At 42.8% G+C, this 22,383-nt stretch overlaps 1 protein-coding gene across 1 annotated transcript in view; it reads right to left on the reverse strand.

Moving 5' to 3' along the window:
* Positions 1-11,801: 11,801 nt before the first annotated feature.
* Positions 11,802-22,383, reverse strand: part of LANCL2 (LanC lantibiotic synthetase component C-like 2 (bacterial)) — a 50,527-nt gene continuing 39,945 nt past the window's right edge. Inside the window, exons 7-9 of the mRNA XM_004694511.2 lie at positions 17,884-18,060; positions 14,893-14,965; positions 11,802-12,120 (exon numbers count right to left, since the gene is read on the reverse strand). Of these exons, the coding sequence (XP_004694568.1) occupies positions 12,008-12,120; positions 14,893-14,965; positions 17,884-18,060 (363 nt within the window). The 3' untranslated portion in view covers positions 11,802-12,007. The remainder of the gene's footprint in view (positions 12,121-14,892; positions 14,966-17,883; positions 18,061-22,383) is intronic.

Below are 22,383 nucleotides of genomic sequence, written 5' to 3' on the forward strand. Positions count from 1 at the left end.
GATTTTCTGTCACTAATCTTCCTCATGGGATGATGGTGAGAATTAGGTGAATTTTTTTTTTAAATTTAAATATAGTGTGTAACTCTATTGTTAAGCACCCAATAAAAGGTGTTATATGATTGCTGTGGATCGTACTATCTGCAGCCCCATCAGATCTCAGTTGCCACAAGGTATTTTCAATGTTGACTTATGAATCTGGCTGGAGCAAGTAAGGTCATTCTCAGCTGCCAAGTTTCTGTTAGTGACCTGGGACCAGTCTGGTAACTCTGTGGCCTTCAGCTGTTTATAAGTAATGAGTTCCCTTTCCACTCAATGTCTGATATGCTTTTCTTTCCCCTAGAAATCTTTTCCAAGGCTGTAGGCTCCAGGCTAACAGGCCCAGAGGAGGATGTTTACAGTGGGAGAAATGCAGTATTTCTATGTCTCACATGCAAGTCATAATGCAGTACCAAATGCTGCCTAGGAAGTAGTAGTCATGCCAAACAGTTTAACTGAGCATCCCAAACAGTGTTAAACTATGACAATGGAAAACTCTACATGGCTTTGTCTAATAAAGTAAGCACTAATTTTACATGCCTATGAAATGAGTCCAGTCAGATGGAAAAACTGGACTTTTTCAGTTACTCCTTATTAAACCAATTTAACACATTATGTGTTAATGGCTTAATGGCTGCCATATTGGCTCAAGCTTCCAGGTTACAGGAGGTGAAAGAAAGTGGAACAAATTAAATGACACCAAGGGGAAGAGTCAGACAAATCCCCATGGAGAAAGTTTTATAAGACAACAGTCCTTAGTGAGTCAATGCCACTTAAAAAAAAGGGGTTGGGGGTTGGGTTTTATCCTTGCTTAGAAGAGGTGAAAGAAATGTGTCAACATAGATTGGATCCTGATTGAGAAAAGCAACAATATAAACATATAGATATAACAGATATTCTTGGGTCAATTGGAGAACACTGAATATGGTTTAGAAGCATGATGCCATTAAATAATTGCTGGTTTTCTCAGGTGTGCTATTAATACTGTGATTATGTATCAGTTTATTATTTTCAGAAGGCATGCAATGAAGTATTTAGGATTAAAGCTGTTATCGTCATGAACAGGGTTGTTTCGCTCATCGTTTAGAAAGCCAAAGACTGAACCATGAGGAATTTCCATAAAGGAAGTTTTATTCCAGTGGTGCCACCACAGGGAGCATGGCAGAGTTAATACTCAAAAAACCCATGTCATCGAGCCACCATTTGAGAGAAAACTTAAAGGGGAAGGAGAAATAAGAAATCTGGTTTAGCTGATAGTTGTTGAGTTTCCTCCTGGAACACTTCTTTGTCTTTAACTGGCCGTTAAGACTCCTTGATGATGTCCATGAGACACAGGGTCTTTTGGTTACTAGAGAAACAGGAAGCTTCCAATAATCATTAGTTTATGGTGTTTTGGTTACCATCCACCTAAAATATTGTGCCTTACATGCAGTCAAAGGATCCTTTATCCTTTGATAAACTATAAAGTTTTCATAATGATGAAATCAGTTACAGATGACACTTAGAAAAGGACAGTGGGGCCCTCCCTGGTGGCTCAGCGGGTTAAAGCACTGCACTAAGAAGCTTAAGCCACTTCCACATGAATTCGATTCCCGCCTGCCCCAGAAGTGACTACATGGCATGGCAGACCTCTCCTGACCTGCCGGCTGCTCCCCTCAGCAGTGTACCTTGTCAATCTGCCTGTTCTGCACCCCACTCTGTCTCTGGTGAATTCTCTCACCCTCCACATCTCTGGCCTGTACCCCAGTTCTGTATGAATAAATAAATAAATCTTTAAAAAAAAAGAAAAGAAAAGGACAGTGACACAGAGGAGGGAACTGACAGAAACCCTGAATTTCTTAGATGATTACAAGGCATCATAATGTCTACAACTTATTTTCAAATATTGTAGCAGAAGTGTGCGTGTGTGTGTGTGTGTGAGTGAAGAGAGAGAGAGAGAGAGGGAGGGATAGAGGAAGCAAAAACAGATACTATAAAAAATTTAGTTTTTTAAGATGTGGTAGATATATGCAATGGAATGTTACTCACAATCAAAAAAGATAAACACATGCTTTTTGCAGCAACATGGATGGAGCTGGAAGGGATCATGCTTAGTGAAATAAGCCAGAAAGAAAAGGAAAAATATTGGATGGTTTCACTCATTACATGAGTATAAAGGACCAGAGTGGGGTGGGGCTGGGGAATAATGATGAACAACTATATACCAAAGGCATTTTACAGGGGTGGAGTGGGGAATGGGATCAAAAATTGGGGCAGGGGGAGTACACTGGACTATGGTGATGGCAAACGGGTGATTTGGTGATGGAAAGCCCACAGGGATTACAACTGAGATGGGAAAAGGCACAAAATGATGTAAGGTCATTTGACTTGCAGGCTTACCCAGAGTTTGGAATTTATTGATTGCATGTTCATGTTGTTCAACTTGTTTCTCAGCCCCTTATACAATGTGTTTCTTATACAATGGAAGTTACAGACGATCAGATTCAGATTCCTTTTCTGGTTGTGTTTGAAGTTGTCCTTCAGAAGCGATGGTGGACATTTCATCAGAAGGGTCATAAGTCAACTGGAAGTTGTACTTGTGTCCAGGTAGCCATTGATGATTATTGCCTGCACTAATGAATTAGGTGCTTAGGAACGCCACTTTTCAGGAGGACACACTCTGGGCTTTCTGGTACCTCCAAACGGTCTTTTGGATACAGGGGCCCTCAGGTGTGGTGACAGCAACAAAGGCCCAGGGGCCATGAACACCAATGTGATCAGTCGGGGTTTTGTGTGGTTTCCTGAAGCCATGCTGAGAAAGCAAAGCAGTAACATCTGCATTCCCATCAAATGTATCATAGGTTGAAACACTGAAAACCATGCTTGTTTCAAAAGGGTAGAGCATGAGAATATAAAGCTTGTGATGACGATTTAACACTGAGATAGTAGGACATCTGTGGCTGCTGCTTTGTTGTCTCTGTCCGCAGAGCTTACCGTGGTGCCGTCACTTTGCTGCCCACTGGGGTGGCTTACCTTCTTTCAACACTCCTGCCTTTTGGTGAGAAAAGGAATCAGTTCTCTTTTCTTCCTTGACTTGAGACATCTGATGCTATCCTTATAACTTCAGGTCTGAATGAACCTGCCCCAAATCCTGCTTTGAGCCATCTTGTCTGTAGTAAAATGTGACTGCCAAGCCTAAGGGGATTTTGGAGGGCTAATAGGATAACTGCATGTGATGATGCCTGTCAAGTGTTTTTCCCCAGTACTGGTTCAATAGATGATCAATAGTCTTATTATACGTAAGAAATGAAATGCAGTCACATGAGAGCTTCCCCTTGCTGTACAGCTTTAGCCTGATCACCATTCAGCACTCGTTGCCTCTAAGAGAACAGTCCCCCGAACTGGCAGGGATTTTGGCTCAGCCATCGAGAATCACCCCAGCAGAACACACACTGTGATGAAAGATGTGGAGTTTCAGTTGGACAGGTTAGAACTGTCACAAACTTACTAAGTCAAGAATTCTAAACAAAGTGATTTGTCCACCCACAGATCATAAAAAATATAGTTAGGGTCCACAGCACCCTCCTAAACTCCATGTTGTTACCAGAGAAAAATGGACCAAAAGATATCCACACTGGGAGATGGCTAAAGACGTTTGGGTCAGAAGGAACACACACCGCTCAAAGTGTGTGAAAGTGAAACTGAAGTAGTTAATCACTAACATGAATCAAGGCTCTGAGGTCACCACAAGGACTTTCAGCAGAGTGGGGTGTGGTGACATGCAGTGTGAAGCTAGCAGTGCGGGGCTAATTAAGTCCTCATGCCAGGGCAGTTTCAGATTAAAAACTGCAAATCAGCTTTACTGAGGTAAAAAAAAAAACAAAAACAAAAACAAGGAAATGCTCTCACATGTCTAAACCAATCAAGTGTCTGAGAGCTGAGAATAGAGTGGAAGGACCCCAGTTATTCTCGCCCTTGAGGATGCTTTGGGAACTTTACCAGTGACTCAGAATGCACTAATTTTGAATGAAATACCACGTCTCTGGAGGCGCTGGCTGTGGTTCAGTGTGTGTGAGGCTGCAGCCAGCTGCGTGGGAGCAGCACCCAACTCCTGGCTGGAGGCCTATGATTATGGGAGCCACAGGGAATTGGGGCTGAGGCTTCCATTTGGGGGAGATATCAGGGCAGGTGGGCGGCTTGTTTTCACTATTGCAACCCCTTACCTTTCTCTTCCCTCCTTCCCCAGGCACCTGGTTTCTGACTTGTTGATTTTCTAGGTCTGTTCTTCCAGAGACTGGCAGACCAACTGAGAGATTCTGGTATTTTACAGACACAAATCATTCTTCATTTATGAATTTTTCCATTTTACAAAAATAATCAGGTTTTCCATAAGGGTCCAAATCACCTAATTATGGTGTTAGCAAGATAATTCAACATGAGCAAATAAAAAAGAAGCCACAGTAGCTTGAATGTGTTTAATACGGCCAACAGCTGACCGTTTACTAGTCCCTGAATCCACAGGTGACAGTGTGAGGGCTTGGTGAGGTCCTGGTGTAAAGGGACCATACCCTTCTGCCCTGCATGAAAAGGTTGCCATGGTGGGGCAGCCCAGACACACTGGGAAAGGCCTCAGGAAAATGAAACTCTCTGCTATTCCCAGACTCTTCTAACTGCTCCCAAGTCTGCTGGCCCATTAAGAGCAAAATCAAGAGGGAGAAATAGTCACACATTTTGGGACGTTTAAAGCAGAGGAAGGTAGGTGGGAGGAAGAGGGCGCAGTAGGCCTCCTATAGCAGGAAGGCAGGAGGTCTGCGCAGACACTTGGAGAAATAGGCTGGCACCCTGAGGGCTCTGGGTGGCAGTGTGGAGCCAGTTAGAGGTCAGGCCTCCGTCCATCTCCAGCGGTCCTCCAGTTCCCGCCCAGAAGCCTCATGGCCCCGCCCCTCCCCTGTACAAAATTGGAGGCTTCTTTTCTGGAGCATCTGGACACTAGCTCTAGGTGTGGGCCCAGGCCTATCTATTTAAGGCTGATTTCCAACTCACTCCTTGCCCTCTGCTCCATGGAACTTGTGGATCGCCAGCAGGTCCCACAAATTAGCCCAATGTTTCTCAGTGGAAAGAACCAGATTATACAAAGAGCAGACCAACCCTATGCATAGAGCCAGAACAGCCAAAAGTGTGCCCTCCTGAAGTACGGGGTTCCTAGATTGGCAGCATTAATCCAGGCCCAGACTTGTTAGAAATAAATTCCCAGGCCCCACCCCAGGGCACCAGAACCCACATTCTCCCCCCCCCCCGCCATCAACACTAAACACACTTGCCGAGGGAGCCCACGTCCCACGTCCCTCAGCACTCGCTCTCCTTTCTTCAGACCCCAACACCTCCTCCTCTATCTCCAGTCAGCAGATGCTGCCTCGCTTCCTACTTCTCTCAGAAAAAGCAGAAGTCAGAAGAGAAATTCTGCAGCTGCAGCTTCCTATACTATCCCCTGCCTACCAGCATCTGTCCATCTGCCAGGAAAGGAAATCTTCCCTCTCCTCTTCCCCAGACAGCTCTACCCCATCTCCTCACTCCTGTTACTCACAGCCCTGTGGCTCTCCCATTCCTATGTTGTTGTTTCTTTAGTGCCCATTGAATCATTTATAAAAACATGCTTATTTTCCTGAGCCTAAGTTTTCTCTTGATTTTCTTCCTCTTGTGATGACACCATGTCTTTCCTGTCCTTGGCCACAAAACTGTCAAGTGTAATCCATCCTATGCCAACTCTGCCAATGACCTCCAGACTACAGCTCTCATGGTAAATATTCAGGCCTTCTCTTCCCAGAAGCACCTTAGTTGTGGGTTCCTGCCTCTCCACGTCATCCAGGTAATTCCAGGAAAACATTCTCCTGCCTCAGTGACAATCTGGCCCTCCTACGTCAGTTCCGTCGGTTCTCTCTCTTCAAAACTGTCACTGTTGAGAAAGGTGCAGTTGTATCCCTTGCCTGTTCTGCGCTCACTCCGTGGTGAGATCCATCAAATCTCATGCTTTTAAATAACATCAATATGCACGTGTGACAAGGGACAGGTCCACCCCAGATTTCTCCCCAAACTTCAGACTCTCAGGTCTGTCACCTCAAGTCAATATGCTTAAAACTGACCTTCTTGCCTCACCCTTCCTCCCACAGCACTTTAATAACTCAGCATATGGTCACCCCCCAAATGCTGTGCATCTGTCTCTGTTCAGCAGATGCCTGGACCCCACCACCTCCCTCCTGCTGCCCTGCTACTCACGGAACCATTTTGCATCCTCCTCCCGCCCCCACATCTACCACGCATCCATGGATGAGGCTTCTGCTTTCTGTTTCTACCCTGGATGACCCTAAAAGTCGTAAATCAGATAATTTGCTCATGTTCTTCAATGATTCTACTTCATGTTGAATAAAAGCCAAACTTCTTAAAATAGCCTTCACGTCTGTGAGATTCCCTGGAGGCCTGGTCTCTCTCCTCTGCTGCTTGCTCTCCACTCTGTCCATCCCAGCCATGCTCCCTGCTTCTCCCTGAGCAAAAATGTTGCTCCCCCGTGGACCTGTGTGCTGCCATCCTTCCTTCTGATGCTTTCCACAAATATCCATCTGGTCAACATCACTTTCTTCAAAGTTAGCTCAGACTTTTCCATCCAGTCCTACTCTGATCATCCTGTTTACAATAGAAATCTATTCTTTCTGCCTTATGACATAAGAAGAAACTGCTTACCTATACCTGTTGTCCGTCTGTCCTGGGCTATCTCCCACCCCACAAGGTATGGCTGATTCTTTTGTTCCATGATGGATTCCTAGTGCTTAGAATAGTGTCTGCTGTTAGGTAAGCTCTTAGTGGATGTTAATTGGAAAAATTAATATCCTCAGAGAGGAGATACTGAAACCAAGAAATGAAGATACACACACACACACACACACACATACATACATACATACATATGCGCATAGACACACACACTTGTGAAGGTATACTGAGGACAGGTTAAACTCCCAGAAATACACAGATGAAATTCTCAGAAGGAATGGAAAGTAAAGATGAAACCTCTTAGAAAGTAAAGCAGGATGACAAAGGAGTGTGAGACAGAACTAGGGACAATCGGGCCCTCCCTGGTGGCACAATGGGTTGGGACGCAGCACTGCAGGCTGGCTGCCGCCACTTCAGTGCCACTTCAATCACTGGCCAGGGAGCTGACCCACATGGCACAGCAGACCTCTCCTGTCTCACCTGCTGCTCCCCTCACCAGTGTACTTTATCGATCTGCCTATTCTGCTCCCCACTCTGTCTCTGGTGAATCCTCTCACCACCCCTGAGCCTCTGGCCTGCACCACAGTTCTATATGCATAAATAAATAAATATTAAAAAAAAAAGAACTAGGGACTTTTGGAGATTTAAGATCCAGTAATAGGTGTCCAAGAAGACACAAGGACATGAGAGGGGCAAAGCCACTAATAATTCAATAAAATTTCCTAGAATTTAAAGACACAGTTACCGATTCCTATGATGCCAGCCAAGAACCCAGGGTCAGCCCATTGTCATGAGGGTAAAAAAAAAACCACTACAGTTTGCAAATGATCATATATAGGACATAACATCCCATTCAAAGTAATAATCACAGTGGCTATAATGTCCTCAAAGGCAACATTGTAAGACTGTAGTAAGTGGCACCTGAAATTTTTAATAAGTAATTGCCAGTCTGTGTATCTATAAACAATCTATGCACTAAGTGTCTGGGTAGAACAGAGAATCTGCCACACATGCAGTCTCAGAACATTTAGCTCCACTGCAGTGCCCATGGCTTCCTACCTGGTCCTGGAGCCTGGGGACTGCTTGGGGCCCATCAGCAGGACTGTCCTTGTTTGCTGTCCCTATTAGTTCTGATCAGCTGAGTATAAAGTCTGTGATAGCTCCCCTACAGCTTCCCTAAGGAGATGGTCTGAAAACCTGGTCTCATCAGTTCCTGGAGGGATCAAGAACATTTCTATGATGTGGCTGGATGTACTAACAAGTGAGTGGCAATGAATCTGGTGGATGGATGATCCTAGAAAACCCGAAAGAGTCTGCCAGTATAGAACTAGGAAGATCTTTGCTGGGCACTAAACCAGGAACAGGTCAGAGGAGGAGAGTGCCCAACTCCTTTGACCCTTTGGAATCTTAAAATCGCTGCTTGGTTTGTCCTTGTTCCTGTAGTTCTTCTTTCCACGAAGGACGCTGGGGTGGTGAGGCGCGCATGTGCAAACCCCTGCACGTACACAGACCTCGAGACCACGAGCTGAATATGTGGAGCAGGCAGGCCGGCCTGAATGATCTCACACTGAGGTAAGGCATGAGGCTTTGCACCTGGGTCTTCTCTTGTTCTTGTCTGAAGAACACACCATTCTTCACCCTGGAGGCACTCATTCCTGGCAGTGTTACTCAAGCCAGCTTGGAGTTGCACCACAGGATCCACACCTTTTTATCACTTCATTCTCAGCTCTTAGCACAATGCCTGGCATACTGTAGGTTCACAACGTTTACTGCATGAAGGAATCACACTTCCTGTCTGCAAGGGGCTAGGTGGGGTCAAAGAGGTATTTGTGAAGGGGATGGGAACTCATTTCATCCCCAGGGATCTAATGCCAGTGGCTGGAGTCCTGTTAATACCAGACTTTCAGTAGGGGAGGCGATGATGTAACCCATCACCCAAGCCCCCCACAACTGATGCGAGATGACTAAGAGGCTGCTTGGAAGTGGGACTGGTTCTCCAGAGTGTGATGTAGAAGTGAGTCCTGCAGCTGGTGTCTCCCTAAGGGATGGGTGCCCACAGCTGCTATCATGCTCTTGTTCTACACCAAGGCCCTGTTTGCCAACGTGTATCTGCAGATACACGTTTTGGTCACAAACACTTTGAAGCTCTAAAGATGAGGACCCCTCTTGCCAGATAATGTTCATATACATAAGTACATACAATTCTGCCACCTTTCCCTGGGCTTGCAGATTTTGAAGCCTACCCAGGCCCCTTCCATATTATACAGCCAGCCTGTGTGAGATTCCAAGGCCAGAGCTGAAGGCCCCTTAAAGTGCTGCAAAGTGCCTGGGATGGAAAAAGCACAAGTGTGAGAAACCTGAACTTTAAACTTGGGTCACTGCCATTGTGATTTTAGTTTATATAGTAACAGACATGAAATGTCTTCGCAAAATTAAAGTGGCAATGAGTGGTTTCTTTAGGGAGGCAGTGAAGTATGTAGATGACAAGGTAGCACCGGGTGCCAGTCACTCTACCATCATGTGGTCATGTGCCCAAGTCACAGGGTCTCTCCCAGTTCCTGTTACCTCTGCGTCAGGTATGTGGGGGAGAGGTGCTGAGAGGTTGCAAGTCTGAACCCAAATGTCTCTCATTCCAGCAGTGACCTTGGGCACGGTCACTGGCTTTCCCATTCATAAACTGTGTGAACAGTGTGTCCATCCCTACTGGCGCTGTAAACACCAAGCGTGGTAGTGGTGCTGGTTCCAAACAGCGGTCCCAGCCACCAGCACCTGGGTTTCTGAAGGGTTGTAAATAAACTTTCATCCTTATAAACTGTCTTGTAACTACCAGATCAACTACCACTGCTGAGGTGCTGAGTGACACCTCTGGTTAGGGCCCAACGGCCCTACCCAACAGAGCTACTGCAGACAGATCAGGGAACAAAGGACGGTGCACAAGTCATTACCACAAAACTGTCGTTTACTAGTAAGACCAAAGCACCCAAACACTTTTTGTGCACGCCAACTTTTCTTTCAAATTTTAAACTGTGCATACATGTATTTTTAAACATTAGACACATTTTGGAGGGAAAAAAACAATCCCAAGTATTCATGTAGAGCATGTGAGATATGAGAGCTGAGCCAGACACTGCGTTAATACACTGACTTCTGCACACTTGTTGGGAGTTCAGGCCCCACTTCCCCTCTCGATGCAGGGACTGAACACTGGAGTGACAGGTACACGGCTGTCTGCCTAACAGATGCTGGGAAGTGGGTAAAATCAAAGAACTGTACATTTCTTAACATCTAGTAGATAAATAGCAAAGTGTCAACACAGCTGGCTTAAGAAAAACTGTAAATAAAATCTTCCCCATTTATCCCACCAATACCTTTCTTTCAGAGTCAGTAGGAATGCCTGACAAAGACTGTATTGGGGGGGCTCAGGGTAATTCCTATGCAGCTGCTCTGGCTTCCCTGAGAAACTAGATAGTTTACAGAGAAGATTTCTGCCAAGCCAGGAGGGCTGCCTGAAGGAGGCTGGCAGACCTGGTTGTAAGCTGCTGTGGGACTGGAGGAAATGGCAGAGGAATGATTGGTGCTGGCAGATGAACTGTGGTATCAGTGAGTATCAGTTTGGCCCTGATGGCAGGTCCTGCCTTCAGGCAACAGGGTGTGAGCTGCCCAAGAAGCCCACTAGCAAGCCCAGGAAGATGGTAAAAATAAAACTGTGAAGATCTGTATCCAGAGACAACATCAACCTAACTTGAAAGAAAATAGTAAATTAGAAACAAGAGTGTCTGCAAAGAAAAAGCATTCATTTAGCAACAGAATGTCACATGTGTAGGGTTTCAGCCCACAAATAAGGTTCAGTAATTGCCTAAGAAATATATACACATGAAGGGGATTTGTCTTCTGCATCGATATTCTCCTTTCTCCTTTGTGAAAGGAGTGGAAACCAGGGATGATAAATACTTACACAAGCCCCCTAGTGACCTATCTTATATTACACAGTACATGCCTGGCTCACAGGATAAGTACACAGATGTCCCAGATCACTAACCCCACAACCACAAAACTCTTCTAAAAACTTAAATCTACATGACAGACTTGAGGGTAGGCTAATCCAAATTACTGTCCATTTTTCTAAAATAAAAAACAGACAAAGAGCACATTTTTCTTGTTGGAACATTATGTTTCTTTTATGTGTAAATGCACCCTAGCATTTCTATGCTGAATATATTCAATCAAATGTGAGATTTTTTTTCTTTACCCAAAGAGTGGGCAAAGATTGACTATATTCACCCAAATTAGTATTTTGAAAATTCACCAAATTTTGAAATAAATTTCATTGAAGGGACATGGATCCAGTTGAGTATCTGTTTCTCACCCATCTGCACTGCACCCACTGAACTTGCAATAAAGTGAGGGCAGTCTGTTTTTATCACAGACACATGGCCTGTGTTCTAGAATTGCCAACCTTTGTCACTGTGCCTTGCTTTATCTTGTGCTCACACAAAGGGTCCCTTGACTGTTACCCCTGAAGTCATGCGATCCAGTCACCAGGGCCAGAGCTGCCTCCAAGTGTAAGGAGCCTCTGGAACTTCACCCAAGTAGTGAAACCTCTGCTGAGAATGGGAGCTCCAAAATGGCAATCTACCCACTCTGGCTCCCCTAAAACCACTCATGCGGTACAAAACACACAGCAGGTGAACACACAAGGTCCAACCGCTGGTGAAAAGGTGACTGTCCACATCCCAGCAAAGCGCTCTTACCATCCTGTTTCTCTGTAGTTTTTGGAATGTCTTCTCCCATGTGCATCTGTGAAAATGTTGCCAAATCTGTCACTAGGATATCACCTAAGAATCTTTGATTGATGAGAGACATCACCTGACGGTCCCTGTCTGTCAACATGGAGGACACCCACTTTCAATATTATGTACAAAAAAGTGGTTACCACCAGTGCCATGCAGTCAGCTGTTTACAAAACTTAACCCCACAGACAACAAACACCAAGAAACATGCAAAAGCTACAGAGGCTCTGGATGTGAAGAATTCATATTTTACATCAGGAGAGGAGAACTGCTACAAAATGGTGATGGGATGGGTCTGTCACTCATGCTCTAACTGGAGGGACTCTGTGACAGGGGGCTGTGAAATTGTTTATTCTTCTTGTTCCTCTTTCAGGATTCACAGTTGGTTCTGTGTCAGGCACCAAGCAATCTGGTGACTTTTGGTCCAAATGGGTATCTTAGTCCTTTTGCTCCTTTTTGTCCCTCTGTGAAGAGCCAAGTTCAAACGCTGGAAACCGTGATGTCTCTGGGACCAGGATATCGGACAGAAAGTGAATCGCACCAGCCATGCCTGCAATGTAAATACAGATGTTTCGTGAAAGAGTGAGGGAGGTGTTGGTCCCAAATTATGCCACTCACTGGCTTTCTTTATAGGCCTACGAGGATTTGGAGAAGGGTGCTGACTTTTGGCTTTCTCTGATGGCACAGTGGGTTAAAGCACAGTACTATGAAGCTAAAGTCACTTCAGCATGAGTTCGATTCCCGGCCAGGGAGGTGATCCATCTGATGTGGCTTACCTCTCTGATGTGCTGCTCCCCTCAGCAGTGTACTTTGTTAATTGGCCTCTTCTGCTCCCCACTCACTCTGATGAATCCTCTCACCGCCCCTGACCTCTGGCCTGTACCCCAGTTATGTATGCATAGTCTTTTTTTTTTAAGTGACTTTATTTAAAATTATAAAAAGAAAAAAAAGAAATCCTTATTTTAGTAATCAGCAGGCTTTCTTCACCCTTATTTTTTAAAGATTGATCTTTTGGGCTTTAATATTGTATTCCCTACCAAAAAAGTTACGGGTGTTGTCTATTATATTTCAAATAAATGAAACTTCCCAATTTAGAATTTAATATTCTTATTTTAACACAAAATTACATTTTATGCCTTATTTTTAAGAATGGCATTTTGAAGTGATTTTACTCCTTTGGTCAAATCCCTTCTAAACTTACCCTGCCATGACCTGGCTCTGGGCTTTACAAGAGCTTCTGGAGGGTGGGGAGAGGCAGGCTGCCACGGCCCAGTCTCCCATCTTCCACCTCAGGCAGAACCCAATCCTTCCCTACTGGGTTTGTGTTGGTGTAGTGTTTATTTTGATGTGAAATTTATATTAAATAAAATGCACAACTGAGTTTTGACAACTGCCTTCATGTGTGTAAACCTAAGCGTGTCAGGATGGCCTCCCCAGCAAGTCTGGTCGGGCCCTCTGCCATCCTTGCCATGGATTCGTTTGCCTGTTTCAAAACAGCCCTTGAATGGAATTGCACAGGTATGAATGGCTTCTTCCCTCTGTTCTTCACAATTCATCATGTTATCTGTGAGCTAGTAGCTGTTTTCCTACATTCGTGCTATTCTCAGTCTTCGCCATAAATTTTTTTTTTTTAGGAAAGAGTTCCAGAAGCTTACAATACCAACCTGAAAGCCATTAACCTATCAGAACCCCTCAGAAATGGGCAGAGAGCAGAACACCCTCAGGTGGACTCTAGCAGAGTGTGCAGCAGTGACCCCTTTTTTCTTGTTTGGTGAGGAGGGGCAGAGGATCCACCCTCAGCAAGTTCCGGGCAGGAAAAAGCTGCTCCCAAGGGACCGCTGGGGTCAGGGGCCCTTCTAAGCTTTGCAGTGACCTGTCCACCCACAGGAGCTCTCAAATAACTACCTTCACTTAGCTCCCCTAGCTCACAAGAATCAGGTTAGTGCCCACCACCAGTTCTGTCTGGCAGGTTCTGAGACGCAAAGGGGGAGAGGTGTGTCTGATCATCTCCCAGCCTCCTGGGAGTTGTTCAATGCAAAACACTGATCTCCTGGGGCTTTGGAGATGCTGACATAAACTGGAATTTATAGTGTGAACAAACTTTATTTAGAGTGTAGGTATTAACTCTGTTATTCTAATACAAATACACTGCATTTTATAATAAATTACAAATCTTATTCTGAGAAATATATTTTCATTATATTTTGTGAATGTTATCTGTAAAAGACAATCACAAATACTCTATTTTCTGCTAAAAGACTATCACAAATACTCTATTTTCTGCTCATGTTTCTATTATGTGATTAAAAAGCATTACCAGTAGAAGAAATAAAGCAGGACATATGACTATAGACAATTTAAAAATCAAAAGAATAAAGGAGTATCAATAACTTATACACAAACATTTTAACATCCATACATGAAATGGAATAATATCTGGAAAATACAAACTACTTAAATTTGCCAAAAATGGAACAGGTAACGTAAACAGTCTAAAACCTATCAAACAAATTGAATTTATGTTTAAAACTCCCAACTCCAGGCCCAGAGGTCTGAAACTTTGGAGATTTTACAAAACATTTACATAAAAATTAAATCTAATTGGTCCTAGTTACTACACAATCTATTCTAGAAAAAAGAAGAAAGGATATTTCTTAACATAGTTGATTAGGCTGGTGTAACCTGATAACAAAACCAGACAAAGACAGTACAAAAGGATAAAACTACAGACTAGTATCCCTCATGAATACAGATCCTCTAAATATTAGCTAATGCAATGCTACAATACATATAAAGAATTTTCTAACATGACCAAATGAGGTTTATTTTAGAGATGCAAAGTTAAATTAACGTTGGAAAATCAACTAACATTAATCCACAATAGTAATAGGGTAAAATAATAAAGAAAAATAATCACAATCTTACTAATTGATGCAGACAAAATGTGGTGAAATTTGTCACCTATTTAATTTTCAAAAAAATTAATCACTATTATTTCTGAAGTTTAGTTTCAATGAGTATAAGATATAGCTGGACATTAAGTTACTGCCAATTTAGCCTGACACCATTTAGCCTTTGCTATTTTTGCAAGAGATAAAAAAACACTTGGAAGGTATTCTTCGCAGGAGCAGAGAATAGGTAAAACGATTCAATGTAATTTTTAGCAAGAAACTAATCTGTCCCGTTATCTAATCTAATCTATCCTGTTACCCAATGGTGGATTTGTTATCAAGTCAGATGGAGCAGAACAGCCTTCCTCATAGGGGCAGGAGGCCCAATCCCATGAGCCAGAACACTCAACCTAGTTTTCTCTCACACTTACCTTCAAAGAGTGAATAGGGCCTGTCGGGGATGCGGCACCCGTGTGCTCCGTAGTCCAGGCACCACTCTGCAAACTGAGCAGGAAGAGGTGTTTTAAAGAGTAGAGCTTTCACTTGGTGAAAGACAATAAATAAGTCTCTGCAAGAATTTCACCGAAAATCAAAGAAAAGTGTTTTTGGGCAACAGAGGTTAGGACAGTGGGTTCAGCTGGCTGAGACCTGGCAAGCTGTGTTACATTGTTTCCTTACCTGTAAAGTATCAACAGCTAGAGGGAACACTTGTAAGATCCTCTGAGCTGGCCACTCATGGGCAACTGTGACCTATTTGCTCTCTGCAAATCACAGCAGAGCATTCCTTGCCCACTTACGGGCTATGGTATCGAGAGGCGGGCCCGGGAACACCCAGGCCACCACTGACCTGCCTATGCGACTTAACTCCGAGGTGGTCCCAGGATAACCCTGCTTGTGATAACGTCAGCACGCAAACGTCTCTGTTCCTTGTAAACCTTTGTCCCCTGGACATTGTACCTCATACCACTGTACCTTGCAGGATCAGCTTTTACTAGCCTGTATGCTTTCAATAAATGGCATAAAAACGTGTGCTCAAGTAGCAGTCTTGTCTTGTAAACCCGCTCCACTGTTCTGTTCCTCATCTCATTTCTCCCTGCGAAGTGGCAACAAAGTTCCTGTGGCAAGTACTGAAGGAGAATAATAATAATTCAGCAGCTATTCTGGGCGCCAGCCTATTTCTCCAGACTGATAATCCAGAACAAATCCCAAACACTTGTTCTGTCCATGTTCTGCCTCCTGGGGCTCCCTAACTCTCCTCTCTGGCCCTGCCTGGGAGACACTTGACTTTAGCCGGGGACCATTCACAGCTCCACTCCTGGAGAGCTGCAGTGACACTTCGCCTCTCCCCAGCTCCCTGCACCCCTCTGCCTGAACACTTCTGCACCTCCTCACCCTTCACTCTCTTGCTCCTTAATCTGAGTTCCCTGAACGACCCTGTCCCTTAGACCACTTCAATTAGTTTTTTTTATAGCATTTTAATACAGCTCCCTCTTTTGCTTAAGCTAACTTTTGTTTTCATTACATATAAAGAATTACAAGTAATACACACAAAGAATATCAAATTGGACACATATAAAATAAAACATACTATGCTTTCTACTTTGCAAACCTGTTCTTACATGTTTGATCTACCTGGTTTTCTCAGCAGATGAAAGGGAGACACTCAGTAATTTACATTTTCTCCACATTAAAGAAAAAGAAACCATACTAAATTCTGTAGTCCGAACATCATAAGTCTCCTCTTTTTGTTATCACAGTCAACACCTTGGGCTATAAGTTAACATTTCTTGCATTAATTATTGAACAAGAACGTGAGGAGCTCAATCTCTATCTCATTGTCTTTTCTAAGGAGTCTGAATTGAACTAAGTAGGGTCTAGCATGAATTTAAGTTCTCCATGATCAGTCGAGGACTACTGATGAGAAGGAAAGGGCTGACTCTTCTGGCATTTGCCTACCTCCCTCACTGGGCCTTTGCCAGCTGCTCCTCCCCATGCACTCCCCCAACATCTCCTGCTGAGTCAAGAATCCAATGCTGTCCCTGACCACTCCCTCCTCAGGAAAATGTTCCATCTCCAAGCCAGCTTTTCCTGGTCCACCTGAAAGGTTTCATCTTTAAACTTGTGGTTTGTGGGGACTCCCTGGTGGCTCAAGGGGTTAAAGCGCAGCACTATGAAGCTCTCTGCAGCCACTGCAGCTCGAGTTCAATCCCTGGTCAGGGAGCTGATTCACATGGCACCTACTGCTCCCCTCAGCAGTGTATTCAGTAGCTCTGCCTGTTCTGCTCCCCACTCTGTCTCTGGTGAGTTTGCTCAAGCTCTGCATCTCTGGTCTGTATCCCAGATCTTTTTTTTTTTTTTTTTTTTTTAAAGATTTACCATTTTATTTGTACATACAGAACTGGGGTACAGGCCAGAGGCTCAGGGGCGGTGAGAGGCTTCACCAGAGACAGAGTGGGGAGCAGAACAGACGGATCTACGAAGTACACTGCTGAGGGGAGCAGCGGGCGGGTCAGGAGAAGTCTGCCACGCCATGTGGTCACCTCCGGGGCAGGCGGGAATCGAACTCATGCGGAAGTGGCTTTAGCTTCTCAGTGCTGTGCTTTAACCTGCTGTGCCACCAGGGAGGGCCCTGTATCCCAACTAAATCTTAAAAAAAAAAAAAAAAAATTAGCTTGTTTCTCACCCATCACCAAATTACTCCCCAGGCTCCCACGTTCACTCTGCCCCAGCCACACTGAGTATCGCGTGTTCCCACTGCTAGTCTCACACCTCCGGGCTTTAGCAAACAGTTTCGTTGCTTTGGAATACTTTCCCTCCCTCCTCTCTTAGTTTCTAGTTGTCCTTTGGTCTTGGCCTCCCACTGTCCTCTCTGTGCCTCACAGCACCTCTCTCTTGGCTGGCTGTTACATCAGGCACATGTGTGGCCCAGGCACCCAGAGATGGAAGGGGACCATGTGGGTTGAGAAAAGGTTTAATAATATTAACATATACTCATTACACACAAAAAATGCAGACCATGTTATCCATAGTGTCTTTAGACAAAGACATTAAAGAGTCATTGCAAACATTTTGGTATATTTTTTTCCAGTCTTCTGTGTTGATGTAACTATGACTTGTGACATGTGTATAGTAACAGAATCACTAGCAACCATTTACTTGCTTTGTGCTGCTCATTTTCACACACTCAATTTTTTTGTTAAAATGTTTACTGTTTTTTATTAGCATGCCACGTACTATTCTGGACACTGGTGTAGAGTCGTAACCTAACGAATAGGATCACAGAGCTTATATCACACTGATGCAATGGTCAGCAGAATTGAGAGGAAATGGGAGTGTCACAGGCTGTAAAGTGAAGAGCTGCATTCATGGGCTTTGTGCATGTTCTGGAGGGTTCAGGAATGATTGGACAGAGATCTCCTCACCTTGCAAGCACGGTACAGGTACTTCTTATCCTGTGTGAGATGGTAAAGGGACAGGAAAGAGTAGCCATTTCCAGCAGTTCCATGGCAGATCCCATAGCCCTTCCTGAGCAAACCTCGCTGCCAAATCACATCACTACACTCCATGGCATCTTTCAAGTATTTTTCCTCCTTAAAAACCTGGACAAAAACAAACAAAACAAACAAACAAAAAACCCAAAACCACATTAAAAAGATGTTTTTAATGAGGAGTATGCAAATATTTTCCCTTTTGGTAGAAAACTGTACAGTAGGAAACTTGAAATGGTATTGGGGTAAACATCAAACACCATCTTATAGAACCTTACAGTTTAACTATTTGTTTTGTCTTTTTTCCAGCTCATGACTTGGCAAAAGTAAATCTAAATGATAAAAACAATTAAAATTAAAGCTGCCAGATCACTTTGGTAAGATATCTTGTCACAAATGAGCCATCCTATGCTTCCCTAGGTTATATACTTGAAAAGCTAAAACCTCTCTGTTCATGTGGAAGGCAAGAGGAGGAGGTGATGTTTCCAAACTTCATCATCTGGGCTAAGAATGTTCACTCTCTTGGGTCAGTCATACCAAGGCCCAGGAACCTGGCCCGGCCAGGGCTGGAGAGCTCTGTCACAGCTCATCCAAAGCAACCTGCATATGCTTCCGGCATCCCCAGAGCAGGCATACCTGGGCTGCGGGCCTAAAGGCACCATCTGCACGGAGTGATTTACACTGACAGTGGCAGAGACACAAGAACTCAGCAAAGACAAATGTCTGGCAACAGGGAAAGCTCTGTTTTGCCTCCCCAGATCCTTTTAAATTTCTCCTCTTTCTCCTTACATTACATTTATTTAATTTTCCGGTTCCATTCCTCAGAATATATTAAAATTCTCTACCTGACTGAATGTTAACTCATTTCATTCTACTACAAATGAGTTCTGGGCCATGAGGTTCTCTCCTCCACAGTGGTAAACAGGTTTCATCTATCTGATTGTTTAGTGACTTCCTGGGACTGGGGTTCTGAGAAGGCCTGGGCATGTAAGCAAGTACAAGGCATGAGTGGCGACCAGTGTGTTCAGGGAGTAGATGGTGAAGAAAGTAGGCTCCTGATTAGGACCAGCTCACTTACAGAGTGATCGTGATAGCCACTGAGATGTGGGTGTGGGACAGACTGCCTGAGTCTGATTTCTGCTTTGTCACCTTAAAACTGATGGCCTTGGATGCACCACTTAACCTCACACCTCTGAGCTTTGTCTTCTATGAAAGAGATTAGTTCCTTATCTTGGTGGTTTCTGGAGGATTAAAATGAAATCATATACAATAAGCTTGTGAACAGTGCCTCACACTTAGTAAATGCTAACTGATCACAGCTGTCATTAATGATCATCGTGTTATCATGACAGCACAGACACTTCATCTTGTCAGTTGCATCTTAAGACTCGTCAGGCAAATTATAAAGGGAAATACTTCCAATCTTAAAGAATTATTTGGTCAAGGCTAACAGAGGAAGGATATTATTTTACAGGCTAATTCATGAAGTTGTACTGGAGAGAAAGCCTGTTCCAAAGAAAATCTGATGTGCTCCTTTCTGGTGGGAGCCAAGGGTTATGTGAACGTTGAAAGTAAAAACAGTAAATTTCCTTCACACTTCCCTGTCCCTGGTAGACTAAAGCTATCAGAGGCATGCGCCACATTGTGCCTCTGACCACATCATGGCTTTAGCAACAGCAGGCCCTCCATTCCATTTCACATATTTATGCCCCTCACTGTCTCCCAGACAGAAGGCCCCCAAACCCCTCACACATACTCATGTTCTAAATGAGTGGTATCTGTAACAGTGTGAAATCTGAGAATTTCAGGACTATGGAAAAGGCTCCAAGATTTAGTAACAGATTCATCTTCTCTACCTAGCCAGAAATTGTAGCCATTATAACTTAGCCAGAAATGTATTTTAGTTATCCATATTATTTCTCTCAAAGATAAATTTTCCTGGGAAATACCATGACAAAAAATTGGAGACACAGTCTAACACAGAGGAACATAAGGTATTGGGTCTGAAGGCATAGGTTAGACTCCTCTTCACAACTACTAACGTTGAGCAGTCACTGGAACTTCCATGAGCCTGCTGACCTGATGCTGAGATGACCCAAATATCGAAAACAGGTAAATATTTTAATCAGTTACTAAAAGCCTTCAAAGACAAGAAGAAAGTTATATTCATGATCAGTGGATGGTTTGGGACTCTCAAAATTTCACAATGAAAAATACCAATAGATATTCTAGAACTTGAAATATACCAATAGGTGAAAAAAAGTTTACTGGGCAGGCTTAAAAACTAACTGGACATCAGCGAGTATGACTGTAGAGAAATATAAAACTACCGAATCTGAATTACTGAGAAGAAAAAATATTAAAATATAAACCCTAGGGACCTTTTAGATAACAAGAGGTCAAGTGTTTGCCAAATTCAGTGAAAGACATACAATTATAAGTTCAAGAGGCTTAAGGGAGTCAAGCAGGGAAAATACAAGAGAAACACATAAGCATGTAATAGGTGTTAAAACCAAAACTAACAGGAAATCCTAAAACCTTTCTGAGGATAAACCACACATTACATACAAGGGAATAAAATAACTTCTTGTTAGAAAAAGCAAGCTTAGCAAAAAATATCATTTATGAACAAACAAATTTAACATAAATGAGAGTTTTGTACCCAACATAAACTTGGGGTACAAGAAATGCTGAAGGAAGTTTTTTTCAGGCTGATGAATAATGCTAGATAGAAATTAAGAGAATACTGGGGGGAGGGGAAAAGGAAACACACAAGTAAATATCAAAGACTATCCTTTTCACCTTTGTTTTAATTTTAGAAAATGAAACACACACGGCTATTTAAAAAGCAAAAATTACAATGCTGTAGGTAAAGAAAGGGGATAAACAGAGTTATACACTTAATATTTTCAATATGTATTATATTTTGTATGCTGCAGTTAAAATGCATATTTAGCAAACACTAAAAAATGTACAAAGTGATTACGTGAAAGTTAACAGAGAAATTAAAATGGAATTCTGTAATAAATATACGTATCTCCTACATCCCTAAGAAGGCAAGAAAGAGGGAAAAATAATTCCAAAGTGTAGCCAACAAAAAAACAAAATGAAAAGTGGCAGAACTAAAATCTAATCATATAATAATTACATTAAATATATACGAGCTAAATATTCCAAATTAAAGGCTGAGATGGTTAGACTGGATATAAACAGACATACTTTAAATATAAAGTCTCTTTTGTAAAGTTGACAAACTGATCCTATGTTATTATTGGGAACACAACAGACTTGGAATATTTAAAGCAATTTGAAAAAGAATGTAGTTGAAGTCAGAAATTATGAGACTTCAAAACTTACAATAAAGTTGTAGCAATCCAAACAGTAGTATTAAATAAACAGATCAAAGAAATACAAAAACACAGAAATAAACCCATGTTTATTTCATCTAATTTTTGATGAAGGCACAGATCAATAAATTGGAGTAAATGAAAGTCTTTTCAACAAACAATGTGGTATCCCTCTGGTTAAAAAGAGGAATCTCACTGCCTCGTATACAACTCAATTTGAAATGGATCATGAGTCTAAATGTAACATCTAAATCGATGAAGCTCATAGGAAAGCATTATCTGTAGATGCTGGGGTAAGTAAAACTTCCTAGATATGATACAGATAATTACCATAGAAACACTGATTAAATAGACTTGATCATAATTTACATCTCTTCATCAAAAGATTCCATAAAGAATATGATTAGGCCATCCACAGACTGGGATAAATTGTTTGTAAAACATGTACATGGAAAAAGGATTTGTAATCAAAAGTTATAATTCTTAAAACTTAAAAAGACAAAAAATAGTGACTAAATATAAACAGACCCTCAACAAAGACAGCTATTCAAATAGCTATATACACAAACAAAATTTTCAACATCATTAATCATAAGGAAAATGCCAATTAAAAAGACAATACCCAACAAAAGAAAATGAAAAAAGATTTAACACCAACTACTGGCAAAGACATGGAACAACCAGAACTACTTAACACAACTGACAGAAAGTAAAAAGGTACAGCAATGTTACTTTTGAAAAATGTCTGGCTATTTCTCCTAAAAACTAAATATACTCCTGTCCTCTGATTCAGCAATTCCACCTGAAGGTATTAGCTCTAAAGAGGTAAAAACATGTATATAAGGAGACCTGTACAAGCAGGTGCATAGTAGCATATTCATACTGGTATAAAAACTAGAAATAGGGCCCTCCGTGGTGGCACAGCGGGTTAAAGCACTGCAATGAGCTTAATCCACTTCCGCATGAGTTCTATCCCCACCTATCCCAGAGGAGATCCACATGGTGTGGCAGACCTCTCCTGGCCCACCTGCTGCTCCCCTCAGCAGTGTACTTCATCAATCTGCCTGTTCTGCTCCCCACTCTGTCT

The sequence above is a fragment of the Condylura cristata genome, unplaced genomic scaffold (assembly GCF_000260355.1).
Source record: "Condylura cristata isolate star-nosed mole 26May11 unplaced genomic scaffold, ConCri1.0 scaffold00044, whole genome shotgun sequence".
Classification (NCBI taxonomy): Eukaryota; Metazoa; Chordata; class Mammalia; order Eulipotyphla; family Talpidae; genus Condylura; species Condylura cristata.